The sequence below is a fragment of the Mastigoproctus giganteus genome, chromosome 9 (assembly GCF_048544385.1).
Source record: "Mastigoproctus giganteus isolate SK-2022 chromosome 9, ASM4854438v1, whole genome shotgun sequence".
Classification (NCBI taxonomy): Eukaryota; Metazoa; Arthropoda; class Arachnida; order Uropygi; family Thelyphonidae; genus Mastigoproctus; species Mastigoproctus giganteus.
Genome location: NC_143583.1, coordinates 196,572,708 through 196,599,753, shown reverse-complemented (window position 1 = coordinate 196,599,753; position 27,046 = coordinate 196,572,708). Strand labels below are relative to the sequence as shown.

The following is a 27,046-nucleotide window of genomic DNA, read 5'->3' as shown; positions in this document are numbered from 1 at the left end:
AATCTCAGATATGCCAGATAAGCTGTACTTGCTACCTGAGAGTCTAAAACACTGATGGAACTGATATTCGGTGGATATTCAAGTTAAGTGGACCCAATTTCGGCGAAGTCCGGACGGTCTGTGACAGCCAAATCCTCCACTTGCACCTTCACGATTGTAGGACTGTTAGTAATCCTGGGTATAACTTCCATGCACAAGCACACAGCGAGTGACCACCCACGTGTGAACAAACGTAAGCAGGGGTCGAGATGTGGTGCCCACAGGGAAGAATGCTGCCCCTCAGTGTTACCAGGCAATACTAGGTGGTAGATGACTCTCATCAACCAGTGCAATACCACCACTTTGCTTATTGGAGGCTTGAAGTGGTGGAACCCATGTTTAGTCTCCAGAGCTAAGTTCTGGTCAACCCTTCCTCATCTCTTCCATCATGCAATATGACTGATGACTTTTGAGGTTAGGATGAACATCATGGCGAGATCCAATCTTCCTTACATTCCGAGCATACATCTCTAAAACGGTGTTCGCAGGTCAGCCACTAGTTAGCGCACACCGGACCAAACCTATTGGTAACTCTTTAGGAGGTTTCCAGATCAGCTAGCGTATAATCTTGCTACCTCTACTCTGCCAGTTAGTGACTCGAGGGAGTCCAAGTAGTGTGTATATGGGGGGGGGGGGGCCATTATCGAGGCCACGTTATGTCAAGGATCTGGGTATATTCTTACCATGTGTATGCCATATCCAAAAATTTCATTACTTCATACAGCATTAAACCCCCCCCCCTTACACTTTTTTCTTACTATTGAATACACCATGAATTGTCAAGCTAACAGAGTAAGCTTATCTGCGAAAAGATCTAAACCTCCCAAACACATCCTAGTTCATTTCACAAATATACATGGTCTCAATTCTAATCTCAACAATGTCCATTTCCAATTGCAACCTGCCAAACCCCATGCACTTTTTCTGAGAGAATCTCAGTTATCGGTTGATTCAACTACTGCTCATCTCCATTGCCCAAATTATTCACTGTATGATTCCTTTCACCTCAAAGGTGGTACTTATGCATATGTCCATTCAGATATTCGCTTGTCAGAGACTTGGTAATTTGGAATCTCTTCTTAGCATTAGCATTAGCATTAGTAGAGGCATTTGATGCAAGAAAGCAAGCTTATGGCATCAGCCGAAAAAAAAAAAAAAAAAACACTTCCACTTCACCCCTCTGTTCGTTCAAAATACCTGTCCAGCTGAGCCTTAAACTTATTTAGGCTATCAACTTCCACGACAAGGGATGGAAGTCTGTTCCACCAACCAACCACCCGCTCGCTAAAGGCAAATTTCCGCACGTCTATCCTACACCTGTATTTCCTCAATTTGAATTTATGCCCTCTCAGGTGATTATTCTGAGCGAGAGGAAGAATCCCATCTGCCTTGAGCATGCTCAAACCATTCAAGGCTTTACAATGTATACACCTCTATCAGATCACCTCGCTGGTGCCTAGTCTCCAGACACTGTAATTTGCAAAACTTAAGCCTTTCTTCGTAAGAGCAACCCTTTGTCCCATTCACTAATCTTGTTGCCCTTCTCTGTACTCGTTCCAGCAGCTCTACATCCTTCTTGAAATGAGGCCTCCAGGCCTGTATACAGTACTCTAGGTGTGGCCTGACCATTGCCTTATACAAGGGAATAATCACCTCCTTATCCCTGCTAGAAAAATTCCTATATATCATTGACAATACACCATGAGCTACTCTTGCAGCCCGTCTGCACTGTTCAGAGAACTTCATATCTGCCTGCACAACCATCCCCACGTCCCTTTCATTCTCTAGCACTGTCAGTGTAGTACCACAGAGTTGATACGTTGCTCTGGGGTTACTGTTTCTCATGTGTAGTACTTTACATTTGTCAATGTTAAACTTCATTTGCCACCTCTCAGCCCATCTGCTCAACCTTTCCAGATCCTGTTGCAGCAGCATAGTGTCAGTAGTGTCCTTGACAACCCTGCCTTCCTTTGTATCATCTGCAAACTTCTCAGCAGCAATTTGCCTCCAATGCCACACTGCTTCAATTTGTGCAGCAGGCTTCCATGTGCAACAGTATCAAAAGCCTTTCTAAGATCCAAGTATATAATATCAAAGTTATTCCCTGCATCCAGTTCCTTTGTGACTGCATCATAGTATCCAATCAAATTGATCAGGCAAGACTTCCCCTTATCAAAACCATGCTGTGTCCGAGCTATAACTAAAGTCTTGTCTAAATGATCCTGCAGTGCTTCTTTAACCAGTGCCTTCATTAATTTTCCTGGAACAGAAGTTAAACTCACAGGTCTATAATTACTTGTGTCAGCCTTTGATACTCCTTTGTGAATTGGGGTCACATTTGCACATCTCCAGTCTGTGGGTACCTCCACTGAGTCCAAGGAAGCTCTCATAATTATGGCTAAGGGTTTGCTTACTTCCTCTGCTGCCTCCTTTAATATAACTGGATAGATCCCATCCACCACGGGTGCCTTTCTTGTGTTTATCTTCAACAATTTCTCCTCCACTTTACTCTCAGTTATTACAAGATTCTCTAGCTTACTGCTAGAGTTGAATACACCTCTGGCATTCCCCTCGCTAAATAACTCCTCATGTGTGAATGTCGATGCAAAATATTCATTTAGTTTGTTAGCTACCTGAACAGGATCATCAACAGTTGACCCACTGATATCAAGTGGACCAATCTGATTCATCCCCTTCCTTCTAGAGTTTACATAAGTAAAGAACTCTTTGCTGTTTTTCTTTGCATCCCTTGCCAAAGATTTCTCGTAATCTGCCTTCGCCTGCCTAACCTCCTTGGTAACTTGGTTACAGATCGACTTGTATCTATCATAGGCTTCTGTGTCATGTGTTAATTTGTATGTAACCCATGCATGTTTCTTCTCTGCCATATGCCTCATTAGTTCATCTGACATCCATTTAGGCCTAAACCTTGAACAATATTTCTTAGTTGGTATGTAAAGCATAGTAGCTTCCAAGATAAGTTCTTTGAATGCTTCCCATTTTGCATTTGCTGTTGGTAACATCATCAGTTGGTCCCACTGTATAGAATTTAAATACTGTCTCAGTCCATCGTAGTCGCCTTTACGAAAGCAATAACCCTTCCCTTTACCTTTAATGGTAGTTACCTCTTTGAGTAAATCCCACTTCAGCACACTGTGATCACTGCCACCTAGTGGTTCATTTATCTGTAGATTCCTATTGCATGAAGAATCACTACTGATAATCAAATCAAGAGTATTCCTCCCTCTAGTTGCCTCCCGAACATGCTGATGTAGGAAACAATCATCCAATAAATCCACAAAAGCCATGCTAGTGTGTGAGAGACCAGCCCCCAAATTCCAGTAAATATCTGGGAAATTAAAATCTCCCATCATAAGACTCTCTGATTTACTGGCCCACTCTATTTCCCTGTACAGTTTTTTATTATACTCATCAGAGTCATTAGGCCTATAGCACACTCCTACTCTCAATTTTGATCTCTCAATGCTTATGTGACACCAAACTGACTCAACACTGCACTGTCCAGTGATGTCCACTGGCTTCACTTCCTTGGATTTTATGTATTTCTTAACTAATAGCATAACCCCTCCTCCCTTCCTATCCAGTCTATCCTTTCTGTAGACGTTGTACTCCCCAAATTCCAGTTCTGCATTCCTTATATCTGTGTGACACCACGTCTCTGATATCCCAACAATATCTGCCTTTGATGTTTTGAACAATACCTCAAATTCATCAAATTTATTTACTAAACACCTAGCATTGGTGTAAATGCAACTATACATGCACCTGTTTCTATTCTTAGCTACCCTAACACAACCCATCTGTTTACTTGTACCGCAATGACTCCCAACAGTCTCTGAAATATCCTGCATCTTGTTTTTCAAGCCTCTGCTCATTCCAATAGAAGCAGTGCAAGAATCTCTTTCACCTCTGCCAGTGGCTACTGTTAATCTATTCGTCTTTGTCTCCCCCCAAGCTAGCAGTTTTCCGACCCACCTAACACTGCCTTGATAGCATCAGCAAATATTCTTGCACCCTTTCTATTTAAGTGTATCCCATCCCTGTAGAAGCAATCTCTCCTGTTAACAAGTACAGTCCAGGCTGAAAAAAATTCTACCCCCTTGAGCCTTGCACAATCTTTCCAGGGCCGAATTGATCGACAAGGCTCTCATCATATACTCCCTCCTATCGTGTATGGGCAGAATTGCAGACACTTTCAAATTCAACCCCATTTCACGGCTTTTTTTCAACAGTGACCTGTGCTTGTTAAGCAATTCTGCCGGTCTCCTAATCTTGATATCATTAGTGCCAACAAATTCTTTTCCATCTTCTCTGGCTTAAAATCTCTCTACCTCATTCTGTCAAATTCGGATGTCTCTACCATTCTCCGAACTCCACTAATCACTTGGAGCTCTTTGGCTTCCTCTTTGACGGCGCAACCGTAGCCAGGTGGGCAGGCGCAGCAGTGCGTCTAATCAAGAAGCGTGTGCTACGGCACACGCTTCTTGATGAGACCGAGGTTCGAGCCTGTGACCACCAAATACGTAGGATGCAGAAAGGTCAGGGAATGACCATCGCATATCCCCGGAGCAATATGGCCTTAGTCACTAATGCTCCTAAAAAAAACGAAAATAACAATAACAATAACTTCCTCTCTTTGCAACTTGACTTTCTCAAGTCCAACTTTCCTAACAGTCAGGTAATTTTCCTTGGCGATTTTAATGTTTACAACTCCAGCTGACTTCTGTTTTCTAGTCATATTGACTCAGCTGGTCGAGATGCTGACTTCTGCAATTACTAATGACCTTCACAGATTGTTCATATAACTATCAAAATACCAAACAATCCTAACCATACAGCCAACACTCTTGATCTTTTTCTCACAAATAACCATTCTAAGTACATGGTCAAAGTGAGTGGTCCTTTAGGCACCTCAGATCAGAACTTGGTGATTGTCTCGTCTCCAATGGGGCCTTTATCCCATGGCCATTCCCCACCTGGTGTTGTTTGGGATTACAAGAATGCAAAATAGAATGACCTGCGAGATTTCTTTTCTTCTTTTTCTTGGTCGGATTACTGTTTCAAAACTTCTGATGTCAACGTTTGTTCAGATGGTATCAATGAAATTATTCTTCTAGGACTGGAATCCTTTATTCCACACCCACTCTAAAATCTCAGCCTTTATCTAAACCTTGGTTTTCTAATAAATGTGCTAAGGCTGCTCAAGAGAAGAACGTTGCATATCATAATTGGCTTGTTTCCAATTCTTCAGTTTCTTTTTCTGCCTACACCAAAGTTGCAACAATTGTTAAGTAGCTATTAATCAGTCCAAACTAGATTTTGAACAGGCTAAGAGTAGAAAACTTGCTCCTTGCCCTAATGGTAGCCAAGCATTCTGGTCTCTTCCCAAAGCTATTGGCCGCAACTTTTGCCCATCTCTGCTCCCATCTCTGCTCCCACCTCTGTCAAAACCAGACGTTGTCATTTCTGTTGTCACTTCAGCCAAGGATAAAGCTGACCTGCTAGCATCCCATTATTCTTCCAACTCATGTATTAATGATCTTGGTAAAACACCTCCCACCATTCCCAACACGCTTCATTCAATGCCTCCTGTGGTCTTCCTTCAAAAGGATGTCAGAAGGATTTTGACGAATCTTGATGCTAAGAAAGCTCCACATCCTGATGGTACTTCTCCACTTGTTCTTAAAACCTGTGCTCCTGAACTTACTCCTGTTCTTTGCCACCTTTTTTCACTTTCTTATTCCAAAGGTGATTTTCCTTCTGCTTGGAAATTTGCTCTTTTTCCAGCCAATATCAACCTAAAAAGAGTGACAAATCCCTCCCATGCAATTATCGTCCCATTCCAATTACTTCTACTCTTTCTAAAGAAATGAGAGAAATCAATTAACCGCCCACTCTTAAACTACCTAGAAACCTTCATCCGATCAACAATCACCAGTATGGATTCCGTTAATGTCAATCCATTGGTGATATTCTGGCTTATGTTACCCATTTATGGACAAATTCAATGGAAAGGTTCGGTAAAACACAAGCAGTTGCTCTTGACACCTCAAAGACTTTCGATCATGTTTGGCATAAAGGTCTTCTAAACAAGCTTCCATCTTATGGTTTGCCAACTGTTTTTTGTAATTGGTTATCCAGTTTTCTCTCAGATCGCTCACTGAGGGTGATGGTAGATGGCTCTTTGTCTTCTAACTTCTCCACTAATGCTGGTGTCCCCCAAGGTTCAGTTCTTTCCCCCACTCTTTTCGTGTTGTATATTAGTGACCTTCTTCCATTGACTGGAAATCCTATCCATAGTTTTGCTGATAATAGCACATTGCATCCCACTTTCCATTTTGAGAAACCTTATGCTGCTCAATCAGTTTCAACTTCTCAAATATCCGTTACCAATTCCTTAAATACCGATCTCCAGGTAATTCTCCAGTGAGGCAAAGACAACTTAGTTGATTTCAATCCTTCTAAAACTTAGTCTTGTCTTATATCTCGCAAAAAGGATTCTTCTGCTCCTATGCTTATCTTTGATGACACTCTTAATTTCTAGGCAAAATGATATATCTCTTTTGAGGATTACCCTGACTTCTAATCTCTCTTGGCACAAGAACATTACAAATACTGCTTCCTCCGCATCCAAAAAACTTGGTTTTCTCTTTCGCTCTCGATGTTACTTTTCTTTCAAACAGCTGTTCACTTTGTACAAATCATAAATCCCCCCTACCATGGAATATTGTTTGCAAATCTGGGGTGGTGCCCCCAAAACCTCTCTCAGGCTTCTAGATTCCATTCAGAAGAGGACAATTAGGTTAATTAATGACTCCTCTCTAACAGAGTCTCTCCACTCGCTGTCTCATAGATGTACTGTTTCTGCTTACACGCCTTTTCTACAGATACTTCCATGGGCCCTGTTCTTTTGAATTGGCTTCTATAATTCCTGCTCTCTCTCTTTCAATCAGTCCAAACATGTGCCGCCACCAGACAACATCCATTTACTGTCCAATTTCAAACTCACAGAACCAACTTTTCATCTTCCTCGTTTATTCAAATTGCCATTTTCTGGAACAACCTTCCTTCATACGTATTTCCTGAAAATTACAGTCTACAGAAGTTCAAGTCTAATGTCAACAAATATCTTCTTTCATCTTCTCAACCTCCAACCCAAGCACGGTACTAAGTACTATAGATTCTAATACCTCTCATGTTTGGGGTTTTCATAAAAAAAAAAAAATCAGGAGACAGGAGAAAATATAAGAATTAATGTGATAGATAAATCTACATGGCTGCAATACTTTCAGAACCTTTGGACACATAGTATGAAACAATTAGAAATTCCAAAATCAAAAAATAACTTATAAGAAGAAATTTCCATACAAGAATTAAATGAAGTATTATCAAGTTTTAAGAACAAAAAAAATCACAGGAGAAGATGGCATGAACATAGAGTTGTTCAAATATGCTGACGATACTTTAAAATTAAGACTTACAGAACTCCTGAACTGAATATAGCACATAGCCCAACCAGAATCTTGGCAGAAAGCCATAATCATTCCAATATATAAAAAAGACAATCGCAAAGACTGTGAAAATCACAGAGAAATAAGTCTCCTTAATAGTCGCTAAAATATTTGCAAAAATAACAAAAAAAAACTAGAGAGGTACTATAGGGATAAAACAGAAGAACAATACAGATTTAGGAAAGGTAGATCTTGCACAGGTGGATTTTTTACTCTGAAATTAGTAATTAAAAACCACAAGGAGTTTAGCAGACAAATAAGCACAGCATGCATTGATTATAAAAAAGCCTTTGACCATGTGAAAAGAAATAAACTTTTAAAAATACTAGCTGATGACGAAACTCCCAATCAAATAATATTTGCAATCTATAATACATATAGACAGAACTCAATTGCAATTAAATCGGGAACAGAAATATCAAACTGGAAACCAATAAATACTGGCATCCGACCAGGTTCCCCCCATCTCCAGTTCTTTTCAACATATATCGATGCCATTGTCAGACATTGAAGACTGACAATCTATGGAAGTATTACATTACAAAATGGTAATCACTTTAATATTTTACTATATGCTGATGACCAAGTATTTCTGGCCAATAATGAAGACGAGTTACAATACTGAATACACCATCTAAATCTTGTTTGTTTGTTATTTGGTTTTTAGGAGCATTAGCAACTAAGGCCATATTGCTCCGGGATATGCGGTGGTCATTCCCTGACCTTTCCGCATCCTCCGTATTTGGTGGTGACGGGCTCGAACCCCGGTCTAATCAAGAAGCGTGTGCTACGCACTGCTGCTCCTTCCCACCTGGCTACGGAGGCGCCCATCTAAATCTTACCAAGAAAATATTTAACTGGAAATATGAACTACAAAAACAAAAATAATGGCTTTTCAAGGAAAGGATCCTATCCAAAGCAAAATTTGTGTGGTAATACAATTCTCGAACAAATAAATTTCTTTAAATATCTTGGACACTACCTGACTTATGAAAAAAAAAATATATATATATATATTAATAACAAAATTCAACCCTATAACAGAGTACTTAGAATAACCCAATATTTTAACCCAACAAAAGTGCAGAGACACACCATAAAAAAAGTATACAAGACATTAGCCAAATCAATACTCATATACGGAAATGAAGCCTGGCCCATCAAAAAACAAGATAAATGCTGAAACACTTCAGCTGAAGTTAAATTTATGAAAAAAACTGCAGGATTTATGTTGTTACACCACATAAAAAACAAGGGCATGCTAAACAGACTAGAAATAACACCCACAACTGAAAACATTCAAAAGTATAGATAGAAATGGCTACAAGTAAAAAGAATAGATAAAACCAGGATATCTCATCAGATTCTCAAATACATCCCTAGAGGAAGAAGGATGCCAGGAAGGCCAACAAAGAGATGGCTTGAGACCGTAACAGGCCACTAGATCTATTAACTGATAGGATGATGATGAAACTTCAACTGCCATTTCTCAGACAACTGGACTAAGTTTTCTAGACCTTGTTGCAGTGCTTACCTTGATTATGTCATTAACCATCCAACCAACCTTTGTATCATCTGTGAAACTCAGATATTAAGCCTGATATTAGTGTCCTATAAATTGAGTTCTATAAAGCTCTAAGATGGGATAATAAAATGAATGAAGGTGAAATTTTCATAGTTAAAAATAATTCAAGAAGTAGGATCCACAAATTTAAACTACAAGAAAAGAAATTTAGATAGGATTGTAGGATATTTTCTTTCAGCAAGCAAGTTGTTAATTACTGGAGTAAATTAGCACCATGAGTAAGGCTGACAGCTTGGATAAATTTTAAAGACCAGATGTATAGTTACCTACATGAGGAGGAAATCCCACATAGAGTTTCATTTATTTTTCATTTTTAATTTTTTAAAATATTTATTATTTTTCATTTATTATTATTTATTATTATTTTTTTTTTGACTGTACAGAAAAAGCCTGTCACTTCCTTGCACTATAAGGCTAACATTATACTATTATTATTTTGGGATATGAATTGTTTTAGCCTATATTTCTCCAGGAGTAGCACTTCTTGCATCAAAGAAACATCTTAGAAGCCACTACTTAACTACCTATTTATTATACGTTACTATATTATACAGTAGATTGTCGAAATAACGGCACCCTAAATAATGGAACATTCAAGCTAACACCACGTGGAGATCGGAGGTTTACATACAGTGCAGATATCTTGCAGTGTCGAAAAAAGAAAACGGCAAGTCACATGATTACTGTATATTTGTTTATGTTTGCCATTTTGAAAGTGAATTCTATACTGATATCATGGTTATACCACTGTTTTACATTTATTTAAAATTAAATAGATCCTAAAGTTAATAAACCTCATACAGAGAAGAAAAGAGGAACAACATTAAAGCTTAGTCACAAACTAAATATAATCCAAACTATTACATTAGGGTCACCCGGAAAGTTAATTCATATACCCATGTGTACATGTTTCTGTAAATTACATGTATTCTGTGGTCAATTTGCCTGTTTTTCTGGACAAAACACCAAGAGTTTCTGGGAGAAAAACCTTGCTATCTATGCCTGAGACCAACTAACTCAGCCACAGACAGAAAAAAGCCCATTAAAGTTCCTCGCGTCGTCAATGGGATTTGAACCCAGGCCTTTTCCGTCCAGTGTTGGGGAGGAGGGTGACGATACCACTGTGCTACCCACACAGACTAAACTTGGTATAATAAAGAAAATAGAATGAGGTGTAAGCAGAAGTATATTAATGGCAGAATATAACATTGGATCATCAACATGTTTATGTTTTTTATGTGCAGTTAATAAAATGACATTCTTAATCTCTCTATTTCTTATCTAGCCTCATTATTTCTGCATTAAATATATTAAAAATAAAACTTTCTAGATAACAGAAAAATCGAAATAACAGACCTTGAATCCCCAAAGGTGCTGTTTTTCTGAAAGTCTATTGTATATACTTTATATTATGCTTTTACTACACAGAAACAATGTAATTTTATATGTGCATATAAAATTACATTGTTTTTGTGTACCTACAATATATAAAAACAGTGCAACATAAATAACAAAACAATGATAAAAAAATATTCCAATAATGAATTTTAAAATAAACAAGAAATTTAAACCTATGTCCAAAAATGTGTACTAGATTTCTCACCTTTTTATCTTCTGTGATGCCAACATACACTATATTTCCAACCTGATCCCTCACTCCAAATCGAAATGATACTGTTCCCACCACTGGTTTTCCATAAACATATCTAAAAGAAGAATAAGTAAGGTAAATAGAAACAGAGGGACACTTGTAGTGAAGGATGTCATGCAGTAGAATCATTTTAAATAATGGTACTAACATGAGTTTCTGCTAGTAAAAAATTTATTCATAAAATAAGTATGCATAATAATACAGGATAATCAATGGAATCTTCTAGATTTCTCAAAAATTATTTTAACTAAACCAATAAAAATGCTGCAAAGCAGTAGCATTAAGAAAGTATTTTTCAAGAAAATTTAAGTCCAATCACTTTTTCTTTTATGTGTGCTCATGATATACACAGTCATCAATGGACATCTTACTGGCCAATGTACGTTAATTACAATTTGGAAAATTAAATGCACTAGGCATAATCCTTATGGGTTTTGATAATTAACTATATAATATCGGTGTAAATACACCATAGTTAACCCATATATTTGAGCTACGATTGTAGCGTAGAACGCATCGTTTTAAATGTATCTCATACTGTGGTTGTCTTCACAACAAGATAGCTACTATTGAATTACTTCAAATAAATAACGCTTCTCTAGTAGACAAGACTACTGTTATTTATTTTCAGCAGTACCACCACCCAGACGATCGTTTCGAAGCTTTTTGGCTTCGTCATCAGTGGGCGGGCAGGTACCCAGGTAATACAACAAGCCATCTCAGTTGCGAAGTTATATCCACATTATGAGAGATGCCAGAAGGGTGTGGTGGTAATGTATTTGGAAAATTAAATGCACTAGGCATAATCCTTATGGGTTTTGATAATTAACTATATAATATCGGTGTAAATACACCATAGTTAACCCATATATTTGAGCTACGATTGTAGCGTAGAACGCATCGTTTTAAATGTATCTCATAACGTGGTTGTCTTCACAACCACATTATGAGATACACATAATGTGGATATAACTTCGCAACTGAGATGGCTTGTTGTATTACCTGGGTACCTGCCCGCCCACTGATGACGAAGCCAAAAAGCTTCGAAACGATCGTCTGGGTGGTGGTACTGCTGAAAATAAATAACAGTAGTCTTCTCTACTAGAGAAGCGTTATTTATTTGAAGTAATTCAATAGTAGCTATCTTGTTGTGAAGACAACCACATTATGAGATACATTTAAAACGATGCGTTCTACGCTACAATCGTAGCTCAAATATATGGGTTAACTATGGTGTATTTACACCGATATTATATAGTTAATTATCAAAACCCATAAGGATTATGCCTAGTGCATTTAATTTTCCAAATACATTACCACCACACCCTTCTGGCATCTCTCATAATGTGGATATAACTTCGCAACTGAGATGGCTTGTTGTATTACCTGGGTACCTGCCCGCCCACTGATGACGAAGCCAAAAAGCTTCGAAACGATCGTCTGGGTGGTGGTACTGCTGAAAATAAATAACAGTAGTCTTCTCTACTAGAGAAGCGTTATTTATTTGAAGTAATTCAATAGTAGCTATCTTGTTGTGAAGACAACCACATTATGAGATACATTTAAAACGATGCGTTCTACGCTACAATCGTAGCTCAAATATATGGGTTAACTATGGTGTATTTACACCGATATTATATAGTTAATTACAATATATAATGGCCAGTCAATAAGAAAATCCTTGTAGGAACCTGAGAAAAACTGTTGTTGAGATTTTAATCCAAGGTCGGTGTAAATACACCATAGTTTACCCATAAATTTAATTACATAAGTAGGGGAACAGCATTTTTTCATTTTATCTCATATTGTGCCTACCTTCACGAGATACCAGGTTTGCACTACTTCGAATAAATAACACCGTTACACTACTTATGTAGTTAAATTTATGGGTAAACTATGGGGTATTTACACTGATATTATATAGTTAATTTCACCCATAACATATTATGCCTTGTGCATTTAGTCTTCAAAATATTATCATTATCTTCACCATTCTGCATCACTCATATTGTGGAATTAACTTTGCAACCATGATTGCATGCCCACCCACTGATGAGTGAGCCAACAAGCTCCAAAACAGGTCTGGGTGGTGGCACCCACTGAGAATAAATAACAGTAGTCTCCTCTACTAGAGAAGCATTATTTATTTGAACTAGTACAATACCTGGTATCTTGTTGTGAAGGTAGCCACAATATGAGATAAAATCAAACAATGCTGTTACACTACTTATGTAGTTAAATTCATGGGTAAACTATGGTGTATTTACACCGATATTATATAGTTAATTTCACGCATAACATATTATGCCTTGTACATTTAGTCTTCAAAATAGTAAAACTTAAATAACATCAAAACTTAAAGAAGTAAATCCTCTGGCCATATGCTCATACTGTTGAATTATTAAAGAAATTATGGAATTCACTCAAGATTTTGGAATGGGAGAAATGGGAAACACTTTTACTGGCCATTTAGATATTATTTGTTCAAGAGCACATACACTGCTGAATATGAAGAAGTGTAAGGAATCCTTTATACAGCCATGTTACTTCCAAAAATGAGATAATTTCCTTCATTATAATTTTCTCTCTCTCTCTCTCTCTCTCTCTCTCTCTCTCTCTCTGTGTGTGTAAATCAGCCTTACATGAAATACATTGCTCTAATATATCTTTCATTATTTATACTTTATTAAAAGATAAATTAAATAATTATCTTGCATACTTTACTTAACCAAGAAATCAGAATCTAGCTTCATGTATTTGCAAGACACCTGAATATAAAAAATATGGCAATAAGCATAAATAGAGGTCAGGTTAATTACTTTGAAAAGGCTACCCTATGAAATACAATCCTAAAAATAAAAGCCAATTCACAAATAAAAACAAACAATTCTTAAAAACTTAATTAAAATAATATTTGATATTAGTTTTAGTAGTAGAAAATGATGCAGGAAAGCATGCTTAAACAGCATTAGACAAAAAAAAAAAAAAAACTACCTATCATCACATCTAATAATTTGCTAAGCCTTCCTTAAATTTATTCAAAATACCCACTTCCATAACACCAGATAGAAGCTTGTTCCAACAATCAGCTCTCTGGCTGAAAGCAAATTTTAGAATATCTGTTCTGCAACCAACTTCCTTTTCAGTTTCAGTTCATAACTCCTTAGATGCATTGTCCAATAAAGAGCAAGGATGCCATCAGCCTTAAACACTTTAACTGGATCTCCTTGCAGGTGCCTAGTTTCCAAGCATTACAATTTGCAGAATTGAAGTCCTTCATGGTAAAAAATACCCCTTTATGTCCTTCACAATTGAAGAACATAAAAGGGTATTTTTTGCTCTTTGTTGCTCTTCTCTGCACCCATTCCAACAGATCCACATCCTCTTTTTAAGGATGTGGATCTGTTGGAATGGGTGCATTCTTTTTAAGAATGAAATCATCATTCTTAAAAAGAGGCTTCCAAACCTGTATGCTATATGGGATAATCACATCCTCACCCTACTAGTAAAATTCATGTATATCATTGAAAGAACCCAAAGAGATGTCCTAACAGCCTGACTACACTGCTCAGAGAACTTCATGTCAACCTCTACAATTACCCTTAAGTTTCAGCCACCTTGAGTGTGGTACAACCCAATTAGTATTATTCTGGGATTACTTATCCAAAGGTAGTAAGTACCCTACATTTATCAATGATAAATCTCAATTGCTTCTTCTTAGCCCATGTGCTTAATTGTTCTAGGTCGTATTGCAGTAGTACATCTTTTATTCCTGCAATTATCCAACTTACAAACCTTTATAGGTTGGATAATTGCAGGATTAAAAGGACATCTGCAAACTTACATACACAGTAAGCTTGAGATGCATTCATCAATAACGATAATGAATACTGTTAACAGTAAGGGTCCCAATACTGAACCCTGAGAGACATTACTAATAACATTAGTACAAGAAAAACAGTGCCTGTTGATAACTGTCATCTCTCTTCTGCCACTCAATTCCTTTATTTATAGAAGTATCTTGCTACTAATGCCACTCTGCTCCAATTTGTACAGAAGTATTTTATGTGGAAAAGTATCAAAAGGTTTTCTCATATCTAAATATATGATGTCAAAATTATTTTTTTCATCCAGTTCCTTTGTTACAGCATCACAGTAGCTAATGAGATTGGCATTCCCCTTAAATCCATGCTATGATTTCCTTTTAACTGCATCCTGTAACCCATAACTCATACTGGATAAGTTACAGGTTACTGGATAAGTACACAGTTACAAATTAGTTCTTAACTAATACAGACCCATATTCAGAAAACTCTGAGAAAACTTGAGGAAAGGGTTTGCCTTTCTCTTCATCGCTGTTGCGGTTCTAATGCTATCAGCTCCTGTGTGGCTTAGGGATTAAGTGAGAGCTTCCAAATTCAAAGGTCTGGAGTTAGAGATTGGAGATTTGATACTGGGTTTTAAGACTCTTGTAATACTCTTCACAATCTTCTGGTCTGTAAATTACAGTTGGCCCTCCATATAACAAAATCGATCGTTCACTCTTGAAAAAATTCGTTATACGGAAATTTGGTTATAAAGAAATATGACCTTTTCAACAATGAAAAATACAGTGGGCCTCGACTTACGATGACATCAACATCCGATATTCTCAGGAACTGATATACCTTTCATACGATCATTTATTTTAAGGACCGATGACATTTGCAGGTACCGATGGCTTTCTGATATAGCTGGAATGATACATAGATGAAAATTTTCAGATGCGTGGCACACGGAGCATCACTCGTGTGATTGTTTCAGATCTATGATGATCTGAAACTTAAAGCTCCAGTGGCAGTGCTGCGCACTTTGAAACTAAAGCCAGCAAAGGCTGTTTCGAGCGTTTCAAAAAAAGGATGTATATCAGTGTTGAAAGGCATGGGGAAGCATCCAGTGCTGATTAAAAAAAAATAATAAAAAACAGCTGAGACCTTTAAAATTGAATTCCAAGAGTTTCTTGATCAGGAGGGTTATCATCCCCAGCAGGTTTTTAATGTTGATGATACTGGCCTCTTCTGGAAGTGTATGCCCAGGAGAACATGCATCACTAAGGATGAGGCTAGTTTACCTGGGCATAAGCCTATGAAAGATAGGCTCACTCTCCTGTTGGGTGCCAATGCCTCAAGATTTTAAGCTGAAGCCTTTGCTTGTGTACCACTCTAACACCCCCCAGAGTTCAATCTCTTGAGGCACATTTTGACTTTGTTCAAGTCAAATTGATGGTAATACGAATTACCATCGGATTTTGGGGACCCACTGTACTGTAATTCAAAATTCAGAAATACAGCAAAATATAGGAAATAAATCAGAAATAAGTGGAAATGAATAAATTTTCTAACATTTTAAAACAATTAATTTATTAATACACATGTATTAAGAAATGACTGCTTACATGATGAGCACAATATATTAGTACACTTTTAAGAATTATTTCATAAAATATTTGGTTATTTTTTGTTGTACACTGGATTTTACTGTACATCATTCATAAAAATGTTCGCATTTGTTTAACCACTTAAATATATTTTCTGGCACATTTTCTCCACACTGAAGGCCTTGATGTAAAGTTTCAAATGCTGCCAACATTTCATGTTTGGAAGGTTTAATATTGCCCTCATTTTCATCCAACTCATCGTCGACATTGTCACTAGTTCTTTGAATACTCTCCAAAATGTTGGAGTCACTCGGATATTCAGCTACTACGACATCATTATCAACTTCTAAAAATTCTTCAAGAACAATTTCTTCACTGATCAAACCTCTCACTTGGAGTTCTTCCCAAGATTGCTCAATGACTTGTAGCAGTTCATCCCTCTCATCGCTGTTAATTGCCATTTTAGAAAAAATTCTTAATCATTTTCCATCACATCTTGACTCCACACTTTTGCCAACTCTGATATGTACATCCACAAATCTATAACAGAATCTATAGGTTGGTTGGTTTCTATTCTCAGTATAATTGTTTTCAGGATGTGCCTCTGGTAGTGCAGTTTCAAATTCTTGATAATGCACTCTGTTTTAAAAGCAAAAACAGCGACCTGACACCATATTAGCATACCCATAACTCTTTCCATAGGTGTTTCCATTACTTTGTCTGACTGCCTCTCCCCTCATGTGTGTGTGTGTGTGTGCATGCATGTGTGTGCATTATATAATTAATACTAATAACAAGTTGTAGTGAAAAATCACAATAACTAAAAAAAGAACGAAAAAATAATAATATATTGTGCTGGATTTGGATTATGGATCTGGAACACTGCTAGTAATAGCAGAAATACTTAGCAAACATAATGAAATATAGATAAACAGAATTTGTTAAGTATGAGTAGGGGTGCGAACCTGTCAGGTGTAGTTACAATGGAAAAAATTTTAAAAATGTGCCTGAAAAATAAAAGAAAATTACATAAAATTAAATAAAATTAAACAAAAATAAACAAATGGTACTTAATGCTATAGATCCTAAGATTTTAACTATGTCATTAAGGGCCGGCAGCCAAAACCAAAGGAAATACAGCAAGAAGCAAGGCCTCTGTTTCTGTTATGACATATACGTAGCAGACAGAAAAAGTGATCTGACATATATATCATAGCCAACCCAACAGAGACCAAAAAGAAAAGGAATAAATTAAAAAAAATTTTTTTTTTTTTTATTTATTTTCTTTTTGGTCTTATAGTTTTCTTACAGTTAAAATCTTAGGAGCTATAGCAGGGTTGGCCAACGAGTCGATCGCGGATTTAATTTCAGTCGATCATGACGAATTTTAAATATACAATCATTTCTCGATTTGTGCACCTTGTGCAATGAAATTTTTGAGATGGTAGATCACGGCACATTTTGAAGAAAAAAAGTAGATCGCATTACAAATTAAGTTGGCCACTCCTGATCTATAGCATTAAGTACCATTTGTATATTTTTGTTTAATTTTATGTAAACTGCTTTTATTTTTCAGGCACATTTTTAAAATTTTTTCCATTGTAACTACACCTAACAGGTCAGCACACTTATCAAATTCTATCTATCTATATTTCATTATGTGCGGAAATCTATCTATATTTCATTATGTGCGGAAATTTGCCTTGAGCCAGCGGGCAGTTGGTTTGTGGAATAGACTCCCATCGCTTGTTGTTGAAGTTGATAGCCTAAATAAATTTAAGGCTCAGCTGGACAGGTATTTAGAACGAACGGAGGGGTGAAATGGGAGTAGTGGTTGTTTTTTTTTTTTTTTTTTTTTTTGGCTGATGCTGAATAAGCTTGCTTTCTTGCATCATATGCCTCTACTAATGCTAATGCTAATTATGGTTGCTGGGTATTTCTGCTATTACTAGCAGTGTTCCAGATCCATAATCCAAATCCAGCACAATATATTATTATTTTTTAGCCATTGTGATTTTTCACTACAACTTATTATTATTTATTATTAATTATAACATGCACGTACACACACACACACACACACACACACACACACACACACACACACACACACACACACACACACACACACACACACAAGGGGGACAAACAGACAAAATAATTTTTTTTTTTTTTTTTTGGTAGTTGTTGCCACATCAGCTTCTGTGGCCATAATGCACCTCCCAAGGTTTTTGCAGTACTATGATCCAAGCCCGAGGCAGGATTCGAACCCGCAATCTTTAGGTTGCCAGGCAGGCACTTTACCCACCCGGCTAGCCCGGTCGGCAGACAAAGTAATGGAAACACCTGTGAAAAGAGTTACAGGTATGCACTAATATGGTGTCAGGCCACTGTTTTTGCTTTTAAAACAGCTTGTACTCTATGTGAATAGATTCAAATAAATCTTAAACTGTCTTAAGAGGAACACTGAACTATTCTTCAAAAAGCAATGTTTCGAGCTCCTTCAGTGATGAAGGTGAAGGAAATCTGCTTCTCACTTCTCCTCTCCAAATATACCCACAGTGTCTCAATAACATTTAAGTCTGGTGATTATGCAAGCCATGGGAGATGCTTATCCTCAATTTCAAGTTCCTTAAACCAAGGCTGAACACATGTGGCTGTACATATTGGAATCTTACCATCTTGAAAGATGTCATCCTTTGTGGGAAAAAATGTTTGCACCATGAGATGAACCTCATCACTCAGAATATCAAGGTAATCAGTGGCAGTAATTTGCCTGTTCGAGGTAATGATAAGACCTAAAGAATACCAAGATATTGCTGTCTGAGTCATTGTCAATCCTCCTCCTCCATGTTTGACAGTTAGCAAGAAGACAGTCAGAGCGATATGCTTCCTTTGGCATTCACCAAACTTAAAACTCCCCCCTGATGTTGGAAAAAGTGTGAATGGTGATGTGTTTGAAAATATGACATGTTTCCAATCATCAAATGTCCAGTTTTTATGCTCCTTACACTATTGCATCCATTTTATAGCATTACCATGAGTAACAAGTAGCTTAGCAATATCAGCTCTGCCATAAATTTAGCTTTATGAACTGTTTTGCTAGAATCAGGATTGCTAAAACTCACGTCAAGTTATGCATTTATTTCTGAGGCAATAGTTTTGCATTTTCTGGCTACAATCCTTTTCAGTGTCTGGTTTTCTCTTTCATTCAGCTTCAATTTTCTGCCACCATTCATCCTATCAGATTTTGTTTTCCCATACTTGGTAAATGTGGACATTACTTTCGATATAGTTGCTATGGATACATTAAACAAATTAGCAATTTTAGTTACTGGTGCCCCTACTAAACATGCACCAACAATTTGACCTCTTTGGGATTCAGACCAGTCTGTCATTTTCTTCATGTACCTTTTTATATCACTTCTAAAATAAGGCACCTCCGTAGCCAGGTGGGAAGGAGCAGCAGTGTGTAGCACATGCTTCTTGATTAGACCGGGTTTCGAGCCCATCACCACCAAATACGGAGGATGCAGAAAAGGTCAGGGAATGACCACCACATATTCCCGGAGCAATATGGCCTTAGTTGCTAATGCTCCTAAAAATCAAAATAACAAACAAACAAACTTCTAAAACAAACATCAATTTTTATCATCTTTCCTTCACAGTATTACATACAAGAATAAAAAAATAAAATAAATAAAATCATCATTGAATATTCATAAATACATCACACAGCCAGAACAAAAACTATTACCTTCATATCAACGTGTTTCCATTATTTTGTCCATTCTCTGTACATGCAAACTCACCTGAAATCTCAGCAGATCAAACTTATCTACTCCCAGTCCTCAGTAAAAACAATAACACTGTTTATTAACACATTACTGGAGTAAACAAATATAAATAAAAAAATTATACTAATACTCCATGTATGCTTCTCATATGTATCAAATATAATATACCTAGGACTTACTTTGCTTTTACAGAGCCTGAAATTTCATTGTGACTGGGCAATATTACAAAAGGTGCTGATACATTGACTGAGAATAGTGGCAAAACTGTTAAAAGATAAATAAATTCAAGCAAATTCTTAATCTAAGCATGGATATTAATGATGCTTAACAAATAGAAAAAAAACAAAGAAATAAATTTTTCTTTTTTACTTTTTTTTTTAAATATTTTCATAACACAAAAAATATATAATGGTTTAATTTCAGATTTACAATTAGTAACTTACATCAGTATAATTGGAAAAATTTCCATTTTATGAAAATAAAAGACTATTCTACTTTACAGCATGCTGCTGCATGCAGAGACCTGCACAAAACACTGATTATACTAACAGTTGGAAAGTGTTGTAGATATATAACACTACTTTCGTTGCAGTGCAGAGCCAGGAAGGGGCAATGAAGCTATGTAAACAAAAGGTTGGTATATGAAAATCAAGAATGAACAGCCAATATACTTATTTTAATTCTACTCTACTCAACACCACCCTCCCCTACAGTTAACAAATACAAATATCTTGTAGAAGGTTCAGTGATCACATCATTGAGAATAAGGGTACTATTCATATCACTAACTTTGCTCATTCTGAATAAAACTGCTGAGAACAATACAGTCATCTTAATCCTCAGAATGTCAAGATTATCAATAGAGTACATAACTTCGAACTTTAATCATGGCTTGATATATTCCATATAAACACATTGGGTCACAATATGAATCCCACATTCATCCTATTACAGAACCACTATTTTTAGAATCAATGTGCTACAAACTAGCAGCACAGTATTTACTGAATGTTGGATACCCATCAATTACAGCATCCACAGCATAGCACTTCTTCGTACTTTTTTTCTTCTTCATTAAGCAGCCTTGTCCACCCTGTTACACCTTTAAGTACATAACATGTTTTACTTGTACATATATTCCATGCAATTTAAAGAATACTCAAATAACTTATGAGAGTTGATAAAGAAACGTACTGCTTCAAAATCTAATCTAATTTTATCAGTTTTATGTATTTTATTTTATTAGCTTTTATCAATTTTGTGTTTTAGAAATTGCCTTATAAATTTATTTTACTACTTATTAATATTGTTTATTTTTTTATTTACTGGCTTGCACTCTAACCAGTAAGACAGTTGTCATAAGAACTTTATACGGTATTGCATTATGGTTCCCATTACCCAAAGCCTTTTTTTTTTTTTTTTTTTAATAGGTACAAGCCAACTGCTCTTAAATCACAAAAGAAGAAAATACTATATGCATTATCACATATGCAATTAAAATTTGATACTGCTATTCAAATGAAGTTTTACATGGCTATTCATATTTTTCATAGACAGACCACAGGAAAAGTGGTAAGACATATATGCATCTTAATGCATATACTTCCATTTCAACACTTTCAGCAGTGAACTTGCGGAACAAGTATGGGGTTCAAGATAGTAAGTTTTCCAAGATGTAGTGAGTTTCTACATGTAATTTTGAAACTTTGTGGAAATTAAAACTGTGTATAAATGCTTTTAAATATTAATTTGTTTTTATTTTGATTTCATTGCCCAATGCAAGAGAAACTGCCAAAAAAATCAAACCAGTACTTTATAAAAAACAGTAACTTGATTTTAAATTAAAATGTTAAAATCAAAATATTTAAATTTGATTTTTATCAACACACAGCAATCTAAAAAAATCTGCAAAAAACTTTTTTTTTTCTAAATGCAATAGGATCCTCTGCTTCCACTTATTTATCAATTGATAAGTATTAGTAGCAGCAAATTATGCAAAGAAGCAAGCTTATACAGCATTAGCCAAAAAAAAGCTGACATACGAGAGGGTATCAAAAAGTTCATACCCTGACCTAGATAAAACATCAGTAGGAAAATCTCGTTTTTAATATAAGTTGTCTACATATTCAATAACTAACATGTGAAATTCCATTCCCATAGATGATCACACAGCAGACGTGGAGCCCAGAATCTGAGGACGGACGCTATGGTTGACAAAGTGGAGTATCGAGCAGTGATCAAGTTCCTGCATTTGCAGGGCAAGAGAGCTTTTTATTTTGTTTATTTTTTTATTTATAGGAAATTGACAAATAAATGAAAGTGTGTATGGGCAGAATTGTCCATCCTATGACACTATAAAAAAGTGGAAACGGGAGTTCCAGTGCGGTCGTACAAGCGTCTTTGATGAGCCAAGAAAAGGAGACAGCTTGTGCTGAGTGACAGATGTGACAATTCATTTCATCGCAAATGCAGTGGGAATTAGTTATGAGTCTGCCCACAGCATTTTACATGACCAAAACCAAACTAATATTTTTAGGCCACCCAAATAATTAAATTCATTTGCCGTGCTGTGCATCGTATGTCTGCTAAATGCATGTGTTCTACAGTCGATTTGTCTGTTTTGCTGGATGAAACTCAGTTTATGGAGGAGCAGGGAACCTTGCTATCTATGCCCGAGATCGACTAACTCAGCCATGGAGTGAAAAATGCCCATTAAAGTTCCTCGCGTCATCGACGAGATTCAAACCCGAGCCTTTTCCACCCAGCATGGGGAGGACGATGACAGTGCCACTGTGCTACCTGCACAGATTATTTTACATGACCATCTGCACATGTATAATGTCTCCGTATGATAAGTTCCAAGATTGCTGACACCTTTGCAGAAGCAATGTCGAATGCAGTGTTCTCACCAGCTATTGGATTTGTGTAATGCAGATGTTCAGTACTTTTTTAGGGTGAACCCACCCTATTCTCCTGATCTAGCACTGTCAGACTTCTTGTTTCGAGAAATGAAGAAACCATTGTGTGGATGCCACTTTGATTTGTCTCAGGAAGTCATCAATGAAGTGAATCGTGGTTTCAAGAAAAAAAAGTGCTGACTTCTATGATCAAGGCATTAAACAACTTCACCATAAATGGGAGAAATGTGTTATTATACATGGAGAGTACATAGAAAAGGATTAAAGTTCCTGTGAAGTTTCACCTTTCTAGGGCTATTATTATTATTATTATTATTAATAGCCATATGGTGCAAGGAAGCCTGAGGCTTATGCTGCACTGGCCAAAAAAAAATTTCCCTATTACACTGAGAGAGAGAGAGAGAGAGAGAGAGAGAGAGAGAGAGAGAGAGAGAGAGAGAGAGAAGTAGAAAGGAATCACCAAGAGAGAGAAGAATAATGATATCCAGCTCAAGACCCTGGGTATGCCAAGCCCATACTCACCAGATGTGTTATTTCTAGGTAAGGGTACGAACTTTTTGATACCCCCTCATATGTTTTATACATAGCTTCTAACAGTTCATATAATCCTCAATTTATTCAAACTACCCACTTCCACAACACCAGATAGTATTTTGTACCAACAATTAACTCTCCAGCTGGAAGTAAATTTTTGCATATCAATCCCACAACCCAACTTCTTCAATTTCAGTTTATGTCCCTTTACATGTGCTAAAACACATGTAAACACATGTCTCTACTCTTTCTCAGACGCTGTCTGAGAAAGAGTAGAGATGCCATCAATATTTAGTTTACTCAATCCATTTAAAGTTTTAAATGGATTAAGTTTTTAACACTTCAATAATGTCTCCTCACAGATGCCTAACTTAAAGTACTGAAATTTTTTAATTAAAGTCTTTCTAGATAAAAATAAAAGTACTATTTAAGTCCTTCACTAATCTTGTTGCTCTTCTCTTCAACCATTCAAACAGATTCACATCCTTCTTAAAATAAGGCTTCCAGATCTGTACACAGTACTTGAGGTGTGATCTAACCATTGCTTTCTAAAATGTAATAATCACCTCCTTGTCCTTTGTTACCAAAATTCCTATCACTGAGAGAATCTCATAAGCTATCCTAGTAGCCTTTCTGCAGTGCTCAGAGATCTTCATGTTAGACTATAATTACCCTTAAGCCATTTTCATCCTCCAACAGCATCGTCTTCAGCATGGTACCACCCAACTGTATGTCATTCTGGGATTTATTTCTGCCCATAAGTAGTACCTTGCATTTATAAATGATAGACTTCAACTACTCCATCTCAGCACATCTGCTTAATTTTTATAGGTCTTGTTGTAGTAGTATGCTTTGATTTTTATCATTAAACACCCTGCTAACATTTTTATCACCTGCAAACTTATATAATAAGCTTTATATGCTTGGTCATTGATACCACTAATATATACTAGAAACAGTAAGAAGGCCAGAAATCTGCAGAACCCCAACCAGCACTGAAAACTGAGGGACAAACTAATAATATTACACTAATAACATTAGTCCAGGAAGAGCAGTGCCCATTGACAAACATTCTACTGCCACTGAATCATCCTTTCATACGGAACGGTGTCTAAAGGTTAATGAAATCTAAGTATATGATGTGAATATTACTTTTGGCATCCACTTCCTTAGTTACTGCATCATAGTAGCTAATAATATCAATCACACATAATCTCCCCGAAACAAATCCATGCTGCAATTGCCATATAAATACATTCCTGTCAAAATGATCCTGCAATGATACTTTAATCATGCTTCCATTATTTTCTTGTAACAGAAATTAAGAAATCAACTGTAATTACTTACTTTGCCCTTTGATCTACCTTTGTGAATAGAAGAGAATTATGCATCACCAATCTGTAGAACCTCAACCCTGAATCCAAGGATACTCTCATAGTTATGGCCAAAGTTGTGCTTACTTCCTTTTCTGTTTCTTTAATATAATTGGATAGATTCCATCAGCCTATGTGTCTTATTTGCTTTTAACTTCAACAATTTCTCTTTCACTTTCTTCTCAGTTATAACAAATTCATTTTAGCTTGCAGTTATAACTTGGTATACTTATGGTATTCTCATCCCTAAAATCATCTTCACACACGAATGTGGACATATGCAAAATATTTATTCAGTTTGTCAACAACTTTAACCGGATCATCAACAGTTATGCCATTCATATCTAGTGGACCAATGTAGGGGTCAACCTTTTCCTTCATATAACAAAAAATTCTTCGTTACTTTTCTTTACATTTTCAATTATTAGTAAAATAATAAGAGGAGTATACCTCAATATAGTGCGTAGAACCCTTCCGTATGATACCCTCCAGAAATTAAAACGGAAAAAACGAAAAAATCGGCAAACTTACCGGTACATTAGAGTAAAAAATAAATAATTAAATAATCAATTTAACACAATACAAATCAATTTAAAACAATTAAAAATCAAATTAACGCAATTAAAAGAATCAAACGAAAATATTCAAAACGATTTTCCTTCCTGAAGCTGACAACGCTTTTCGACCGTATGTCGTGATCACAGGAATGAAAATTACCGAATCGGGTTAAACCTGTTACTTAAATAGAGATTATTTGTCTTCGCGCATGCACGTAAAGGTCCACGAATCGGAGATCAAATATGGCCGCCGAACATTAACAGAATTCTCGTGTAATTTAATTTCAACGGTTTCTGCAATTCTGTTAATGTTCGGCGGCCATATTTGATCTCCGATTCGTGGACCTTTACGCGCATGCGCGAAGACAAATAATCTCTATTTAAGTAACAGGTTTAACCCGATTGGGTAATTTTCATTCCTGTGATCACGACATACGGTCGAAAAGCGCTGTCAGCTTCAGGAAGGAAAATCGTTTTGAATATTTTCGTTTGATTCTTTTAATTGCGTTAATTTGATTTTTAATTGTTTTAAATTGATTTGTATTGTGTTAAATTGATTATTTAATTATTTATTTTTTACTCTAATGTACCGGTAAGTTTGCTGATTTTTTCGTTTTTTCCGTTTTAATTTCTGGAGGGTATCATACGGAAGGGTTCTACGCACTATATTGAGGTATACTCCTCTTATTATTTTACTAATATTATTATCAACGTAGAACATATTGAGTAGCACAGCTCTGATTCATACTATCTAATTTACATTTTCAAATAAGGACTTCTCGTAATCTGACTTTAGATGGCCTAATAACCTTAGTGACATGATTGCAGACTAGTTTATACTGACTGCAGGTTTCTGTATCTATCCCCTGATAATTTATAAAATCATCCCTTGCATATTCCTTCTCTGCCACTAGTCACGTAAGTTCATCTGACACCTGTTTAAGTTTAAGCATTGAACAAAATCTCTTAGTTGCTTCAAAACGTTTAGCATCTTATATGACGGCTTCGCTGAATGCTTCCCATTTGGAATTTTCAGTATAATCACCGTCATCTATAATTCATTATAATCAATACCATTTTATAATCACTGTTATCTAGTGGTTTCTTTATTTGAGGATTCTTAATGCAAAAAAGCATCACTACTGATAATCGTATCAAGAGTACTGCTTTCACTTATTACTTCTCTATCATGATGATGCAGAAAACAGTCATTAGTATTAGCATTAGCAGAGGCATATGATGCAAGGAAGCAAACTTATGCAGCATCAGCCAAGAAAAAAAAAAAAAAAAAAAAAAACAGGCTCCCATTTCACCCTTCCGTTCGTTCCAAGTTTTTTTAAGGCTATCAACTTCTACAACAAAGGATGGAAGTCTGTTCTACCAACCAACCACCCACTGGCTAAAGACAAACTTCCACACATCTATCCTACATCTGTCTTTCCTCAATTTGAATTTATGCCCTCTCAAATGATTATTCTGAGCAAGAGGAAAAATTCCATTAGCATTGCACATGCCTGAACCATTCAAGGCTTTATACACTTCAATCATATAACCTTGCAGGTGCCTAGTCTCCAGACACTGTAATTTGCAAAATTTAAGCCTTTCTTCATAAGAGCAACCCTTTGTTCCATTCACTAATCTTGT

At 36.4% G+C, this 27,046-nt stretch overlaps 1 protein-coding gene across 1 annotated transcript in view; it reads right to left on the bottom strand.

The window, feature by feature from the left end:
* LOC150081006 (venom factor-like) overlaps window positions 1–27,046 on the bottom strand; it is a 785,003-nt gene that overhangs the window by 653,851 nt on the left and 104,106 nt on the right. Inside the window, exons 7-8 of the mRNA XM_090382066.1 lie at window positions 20,200–20,284; window positions 10,760–10,862 (exon numbers count right to left, since the gene is read on the bottom strand). Coding sequence (XP_090238192.1) covers window positions 10,760–10,862; window positions 20,200–20,284 — 188 coding nt within the window. The remainder of the gene's footprint in view (window positions 1–10,759; window positions 10,863–20,199; window positions 20,285–27,046) is intronic.